Raw genomic sequence first — 7,863 nt, 5'->3', positions numbered from 1 at the left:
CACAACTGCTTAGTTTAGAAGTAGGGCATAAAAAACCGTTATCCGTGGATTGAACATGCGTACGGTTTAGCTTAAATAAACGAAAGGAGTGCTGTTTACTTCATACTATTTTAACACACCAGAAGATCTAATCTACACTGAAAACGAGCCATGAAAACTGGTGCACCCCTTCATTCTTTTAAAAACACCAATCAGTCTGTAGAGCAATTAAATAATGACCGTTAATACAAACAAAATCTATTTACCCATTAAAGAAGTACTCGAACATGTCATGAATATGTCTACAATTTGACTGAAATAAACAAAAAGACAGTTTTGGTCTTGGTTTGTTGCAATTAGCAATAAATCAATTAATCATAGGACAAACTAAAACGAGCTCAACAATTTTAATTTGCCTGATTTATCGTGTTTAAATGTTCATTTTAATTTAAAGGTTACTGACTTTTGAATGTGATCTTCTTGCATTATCATGACATTGTCATTAAACTTGAAAATGGTCTCTAAATAACAATATTATAATTTTTCGCTACTAAGTCTGGGACAATTTATTGTCCAGCTAGTTTTGTTATTGTGACAGTTTTATATGTGCCTGAATAATACATATTTTTAAAGATTTAAAGTGGAAAATTGTTATTTTTCAAGGGTTCAAACATAAAATTTGCCTTTATTCACTTTTACTTGACGCTTCTTTTTATGCACTCAGCACAGCGTTAATGAAATCATTTATAGCTGCTCCGCTTGTCCAGTGAATTTCGTCCAAATCGAATCTCCAATTAATTTTCTGTCTGATGCTTTGATTGTTCCAGCAGAGGAGTGTGTAGATAAACAGTGGCATGTTGTTTGGAGGATGATGGTTGGAAAATAAAGGCCACTCTGTGAGTGTGTAGCCCTTTAAGCCAGCTGAGATTGAAGGGACGGTGTGTATCGGTGCATGAGTCAGCTTGTGGACGATTGCTCAGCTATGCAAGTGCTGGAGGTTGGAGGGGGGTGAGACAGCTGCTCCACCAGTCGCTCTGCAAGCCCTTATTCATTCCTCCTCTTCTCCTTTCCTTCTCTATCTTTACATGGATCTTCGCTGATTTCCTAGATGTGTCTTTGGGATATATGGTGTGTGTTAGTGTTGATGGGATCTGAGGGACCTGTGCTGGTGTGTGTTTGAGCAATGCTGCGTGTGTTCATCCTGTGTGCGGAGCGTCTACAAACGCCGGACGACGACATCAGTGATGCCTACTGCAGCGTCACCTATGAAGGTATGGATGGCGACCATGTGTTTGAGTAAAAGTCAAGGAAAATTATATGGGACAAAAAGCTGAATATCTTTGCTTGCATACGTCGGGGCTTTTTCCAGTTGGAAGTTGTCATCAAACTCTGAAATAGCTGCAAGGTTATTAGATAAACCCTTCTAATATTAGCGTTTTATGGGGTGCGGCCGACACAGAAAGATGTTGGGATGATGGGAAAGAGTGGGCAGCTAAATTGGGGACGAAGTGACAGATAGGGAAGAAGAATGCCAGCGTGTTTCCTGTGAAGCCTGGTTGTGTTTATAGTTAGCACCAGTCTTTCAGCAGAGTTTATCCTCTGGGAAGCCCAACACTCCTCCTCCCTCTCACAGTCATGCTAGCATGAGGCGCTGAGCTGAATCAGCTGGTCCACCTGTTAGACTGAAGCCAACAGAAATTACTACACAGACCAAATTTCTTAAACTGACCACTTTTCAGGTGTTATACCTACTATCTAGTTAGAGCTGGACAGTAAATCAGTAGCAGTATACATTGCGATAGACACTTGATCAATATCAATAGATAATACATCTGATAGAATAATCAATATACAGAATATTCACTGAACTGATATGCAGAAAAAAAGGCTTTAGATGTCTACTGGCTGGCTAAGCTAGCTGGGCGGAATCAACTAACTCGCTTGCTCTTTGGTTACCTAGCAACTCATTCATTCTTTGGTTACCTAGCAACAAGCTGTCGAGTAACTTGAGCAGCAGTAGCAGTTTCAAGTCCCGCCACCCTGCCTCCTCCTAGCTACTTAAAAAAAGCAACAACAAAAAAACAACGGCGTGTTAAATCTAACAATCACTGCACTACTGACAACTGATTGTCAGTGATTGTGGTGCACTTTGTACGTGAACTTTGTACACAAACTGATCCGTCGATATTTCCAGGTGCTGAAAATACAGTTTTATCTAAAGATTGGTTTTTCGTTCAGCTTAAGTAAACATTTAGTACGACTGAGTTCTCTGACCGTGCATTGAACTTATGATACCGTTGGAGCACAAAGGTTTCCCTGTGTGATATACGCCGCAGCCTGCAGCACACACAGACACACTCGTGACTATCCAGGCAAAAACCTGGACCTGAATCAACCATTATGAACGCTTGCTGAATTATTTTCCCCTCAGTTGTCAGTAATCCATTTTTAGGAAACGTGTGTTGTTCTACTCTTTATTTTCATATTTGACACCAGATACTAACCAAATGTTGGCCAAGAAATATAACTTAAACCTCAGGGTTATAATGCAAGACCCTCGCTAACACTGTGTGTAACTATTCAACTATTCACATCAATGAAAATATTTAATGCCCAAATATATAAATATATACAGGCAAGACAATGTTAAGTCATCCACTACTATTAGCATATTAGCACTGACATCGCTAGCGCTTATATTTCTCTTCAGTAGAACCAGATTAGCTTCTTTGCTAAGCTAAGCAAGGCTAATATGCTAGTTTAACTCTGAAAATGGCAGATGCTGACAAATACATAAGTGAAAACATAGCAGTACCTTTTACTAGCACTAATTTTTCCCCCTCCTTTTTTAACTTCTTAAAGCTTTTTATTGGTAAATAAATTTGTATTTATGCTAGGCTATAAAGGCTAACATAATGTGTTGACATTGGAAGTAAAAATATGAAGATATTAACAGAAATTAAAACCTTGTAGTGATAACTGACATCGGTTGCATGGAAATGTTTAATCTCTATAATTTTATTTAATAAAATAAATTATTAATTATCAAATAGGAGTGTGACGAAGACTAACTTATTAACTCCCACCCTCCATTCATAAATCGTGTGGTTGCCTCCGTAGTTGTTAATATTTTTATTTGTTTAATGTACATGTTTTTTTGCCTCATTATGCCATCAACATTTAACTATTAGTATTATGCATAATTTCTTAACCATCTACTATATGTATGTATGCTTGCTTTATAGTAATCATAATTAATTTTAAATTAATTGCATCACCTTTTTTACTTATTTATTTTTATCAAATTTAGTTTTATATCTCTAAAATTTTTTATCAAAAAGTATTTTGATTATAGCTTCTCTACTAAGTATTAAAAAGTATTTATCAACTGTGTTAAAGCCGTGGAAATTACTTGGTTGTGAATTTTAGTTTCGCTTTCTCTCCAAAGTGATGGAACATTGTTTGCCACCAGTAGGTGGCGCTATTTTACTGCGTGTGCTTGTATTTACCGTGGTATGGACCTAAAACTGGTAATTTTTAAATAAAATGAAATAAATGTTCAAAAAAAGGTTAGTCAAACAACCTCCCTGAAAAGGTAAATGATGTTTAATTCAGTTAATAAAAGCAAAAACATCCTGTTTTTGTTGCTACATTTTAAACCAGTAACTATCTCTTAAATCAATTTAGTATTTCTTAATTTTATTTTTTTAATTTTCAGACAATGTGTCTGGAACTCTCAAGTAAACCTGCAAGATTTTCTCAAATGCCGTAACATAATTTAGAGGTAAAAAAAAAAAAAGACTGTAATGCAGTTTTGAAAACAAGATTTTTATCCATTTTGTTTTACTGAAAACACCAGATTAAAATCAGACCTAAACATTTAGCAAAAGAGCAACTACACACAGAGAGAAAATGAGTGAACGGAGTAGAAACCAATGTTTTCTGGCAAATATTTGGCTGAAAAGGAAACAATCAGGCGATAAGAGAGGAAAAGAGAACAGGAAATGTTGAGATTTCCTTTGAATGTGAGGTGTGTGTTCCTGACAGCCTCGCTTACTGCAGTTTTTCTCCACAAGCGATTCAGAGAGAGAGAGAAACCAGAAAAGACTGCTTGAGTGGGGGAACAATCCGCGGATTATCATTTTTTTACCATTAAACAACTTCATCTGGTGGAGATTTTTTTCCAGAAGAAGCTAAGAAGATCTTCATTTCCCATCCACGGATGATTATTTGGATGCCTCGTTATGTAAGGCATTGCTTCTTCCTCCGCCCTGGATCCTTTCGACCTTCTGAACTCGGTCACGTCTCATTCATTCAGATCTGAAACCGTCAGATCTGAGGGAGTTTGTTCAGCTCTTCATCCCCGTTGGATTCTGCTTTAGCCATGTTGCGCTGCGTTCTTCAGCGGGCTAACAACCTGAGGCGATCTGACCCCCTGGCCAGTGTCACGTTTAGAGGTAAGGGGACAGACAGCTCTGGGGATTTGGCGAAATGTGTCAAAACACCCAAAAAATCCTGTTTTCAGAGGGGATAGAAAAATATATATAAAGAAACAGAACTCAGACAACCAGGACTCCTCCCAAATGTTAAGAACTTAAATCATAAATTTCTCTAGAAAAATCACAAATTGTCATTTTTTGAGGGGTGTGTAATAATAATAAAAATAAAAATAATAAAATAAAAAATTATATTTACACACTTTAAGAAGCATGCTAACTTGCTTGCTTCTTCTTAATAAAGTATAATTAAGGAAATATTGTGTTATTGTTGTTTCTCCTACCCTCCCCAGTTTGGCTCAGCCAAGATGATAATTTGCTTTATTAAATAAAACTGTAGAGGAAGCATTTCTATGCCAGCGATAGGATTAATTATCACTAAAAGTTTTTATTTATGTTATGTTACTGTAACCTGTTTTGTCTAATTGAGTAACACAATGCCAAGACATTAGCCTTCTTTAGCCTAGCGTAGATACAAATTCATTTACCTGATAAAATGTTTTAAAAAGTTTAAAAAATAAATCCCAGTTAGTGATAGTGCCAAGCTATAAATAGTAGCACTGATTGCTAAGTCTTAAACATTTGTCAGTGTTTCACATTTGTCTGCCACTTCCAAAGATAAGCTAACATATTAGCCTTTCTTAATTTAGCAAACATGCTAATCCGATTCTATTGAGGGGAAATATAAGGATTAGCTAAATCAGTGCTAATATGCTAATGACCTTCAATATTTTTCATTTGCAATGTTTCTTACACCAACTTAATTGTTTCCACATTTTAAAACTTAAGCTAGCATTTTAGCATTCCCTCTTTCATTGTTCACTACTGTCACAAACAAACAGAAGGAGAAACGCCTATTTAGTTTCTTAACCTCACAAACGTGGTTCTTCTCCTTAAACTTGATGCAACATGTTGGTTTTGATCATCATTAACAGCCATTCTTCACCCATTAGTTCAGTGGTTCTTAACCTGGGTTCGATCGAGCCTCTGCCGCGGAGGTAAAGACACACTTGTGTACAGTCGTGATGACGCCCCGCTTTGCCATCACTTGCTGCAGAGGATCACGTCACATTGCTTAGCCAATCAGAGGATCACGTCACATTGCTTAGCCAATCAGAGCTGCGGAGGAGCCCTGATTGAAGGAGTTCCACTGTCAGCATGGATTTGAACTTTTGTCTTTATTTACTTCAGCAAAACTCAGTTTTTACCAAATTCTATAGCTTTCGGTGTACTTCTAAATCTGCTCCATAGTTGCATCTTTTCGGTGTTGGTACTGCCTCTAGTGGCGTGGAGGTGGTAACACAACTAATATAATTACTAAATCAGAATACCGCAAAGTCTTTATTATTTATTATAAATTTTTCATTATCTTAAGAATGTAGAGCTAATTAAATGATCTAAACAAGACCTTAAAGTGGTTCCAGTTTCTCTCGATGGCCAACCTGTTGAAACTGTGGCAAATTTTAAATACCATGGGTCGTTCCTGGACAGTCAGCTCAACTTTGCTGAAAACACCGAGTATATTTTGAAGAACTGTTCTCAGAGACTCTACCTTTTAAAAAGACTTAGTCATCTTGGGGTGACCCAACTAGACTCTGGTTGGGTCACCCCTATGTCTTGAATTTGGGGAGGGGGGAATCATATTTTATTTATCACTACAGAAGGGTTCAGTGAATGAAACTGGAGGGTTTGGTACCTGAAAAAAGGTTAAGAACCACTGCATTAGTTATAACATTCAGAAACCAAAGTGTTGTCCCAACACAAAGCAAAAACCAAGCTGTTAAAATCAAATCTTGGATATTACATCAAACTATTCTGGCTTGATTAATTCCTCAGTTTACATCCATAATAGATGCAATGTATGACTGAATGGGTAACTGTTCTACCTGCCCTCTGTCATCTTGTTTGTGCAACTGTTTTTGTTCTTTCCATAAGTTGGTGTTTGCCTCCTTAATGAGCTGAACTCTGCGCTTAACTTCCTGCCTTTGTCCAAACACAATTTCCTGGTGCCATCAGACATTTACCTCCCTGCTGCAGCCCCAACTTATATCTCATCTCACTGCTAAAACAAAGTCTCACACCAAGACCAGTGAAAAATGGACATGACATTCAAAAACAAAACACAACACTTCAGCCAGAAAGATAAATTTTTACTTCAGTGACTGACCTAAAACTCTTTAGCATTACTAATGTGGCATGTTTCCTTTCCCTGATAAGTGACGTCTGATTGGATGATGACCTTTAGAAAGCTTGAACGTTGAGCTTCTTAACACATTTTGACACAATGTAGCTACAATTGAATAGAGACTGTATATAAATATTCATTTTAGGTCTTTCCCAAAGATTCTCAATTGGATCTAGGTCTGCTCTTTGACTAGGCCATCCTAATCCATTGATATTCTTTGATTTGTACCACCTAATAGCAATGTTGCAATCCACTTTTCACATGAATTAGTTTTCCATGTTTTTAGCTGCTTCTTGTCTGGCTAAGTACCCAACGTCCCTCTGAGGTTTTCACACTTTAACACTTTTGTTAGTTAAAAATGATCTTCCACTTCGCAGTTCTGCACCACTTTGTGTTGGTCTATCACACTGACGGTGTTTTCACACCCGGTAGCCCAGCGACTCGGTTTGATTTGGGACCAAAATTGCAACATTTGTTACATTTTCAGCTGCTGTGGTTTTCTTCCACACTGCACTGTGTCAAACAAACCAAATCCTTTGAAAACTTGTTCCCCTCCTCACCTGTGGGGGCGCTACACCAAGAACCACTGAAGGAAACTACACAAAAACCTCTGAAGAAGACACTAAGCAAAACAACTTCCTTCACAAAATGTAAACAGAAATGGAACGGCGACAGATTTTAGCGATTGTTTGATTTCTCATTGGTGTTTGGCAAAAAAAAAAAGACAAACTATTTCTCCTGCTAGCGCGAGAGACTTGTGTGTCTATTTAAGGATGCATTCACACCAGTCCTGTTTAATCTGCTTTAATCCATCTCCACTTCACTTGTGGAGGTGTTAAGGCATAATGTGGACCAAAAAACTTTACTCTGGTCCGCCTATAAACCTGGTTTGGTTAAAGTGAACTTTGGTAAAGTTGGAATGCATGTGTGTACGCCGAGCGGCGCGGAGTCCCCGAAGAAGACTACAGCGCAGTGCATTCTGGGTAAATAATACAACCAAAACAAATGCAAGAGTCTTGCACTAATGGGAGAAAAGGCTTGTTGTCTTTTGCAAAGACAAAAGAGAAATCCTACAACCACTAAAATCTGACGCTACTCCATTTTTGTTTACATTTTATGTAGGAGGAAGTTGCCAGTGTCTTCTTCAGATGTTTTTGTGTTGTTCCTTCAGTGGTGTTTGGTGCAGCACCAGAGGAACTGGTT

At 37.7% G+C, this 7,863-nt stretch overlaps 1 protein-coding gene across 16 annotated transcripts in view; it reads left to right on the top strand.

Moving 5' to 3' along the window:
* Window positions 1-759: 759 nt before the first annotated feature.
* The window catches only part of dysf (dysferlin, limb girdle muscular dystrophy 2B (autosomal recessive)), a 100,953-nt gene continuing 93,849 nt past the window's right edge, over window positions 760-7,863 (top strand). For 4 of the 16 annotated variants that reach the window (XM_017310460.2, XM_081600091.1, XM_017310457.2 and 1 more), the window contains exon 1: window positions 761-1,250. In XM_017310460.2, the coding sequence (XP_017165949.2) occupies window positions 1,163-1,250 (88 nt within the window). In that variant the 5' untranslated portion in view covers window positions 761-1,162. Of the gene's footprint in view, window positions 1,251-4,051; window positions 4,437-7,863 lie in introns of those variants that run through there. The other 12 variants (XM_017310465.2, XM_017310463.2, XM_081600092.1 and 9 more) reach the window with 5 other exon arrangements.

The sequence above is a fragment of the Poecilia reticulata genome, chromosome 18 (genome assembly GCF_904066995.2).
Source record: "Poecilia reticulata chromosome 18, P_reticulata-male-v2, whole genome shotgun sequence".
NCBI classification, from domain to species: Eukaryota; Metazoa; Chordata; class Actinopteri; order Cyprinodontiformes; family Poeciliidae; genus Poecilia; species Poecilia reticulata.
This window is presented reverse-complemented; position numbering and strand designations above follow the sequence as displayed.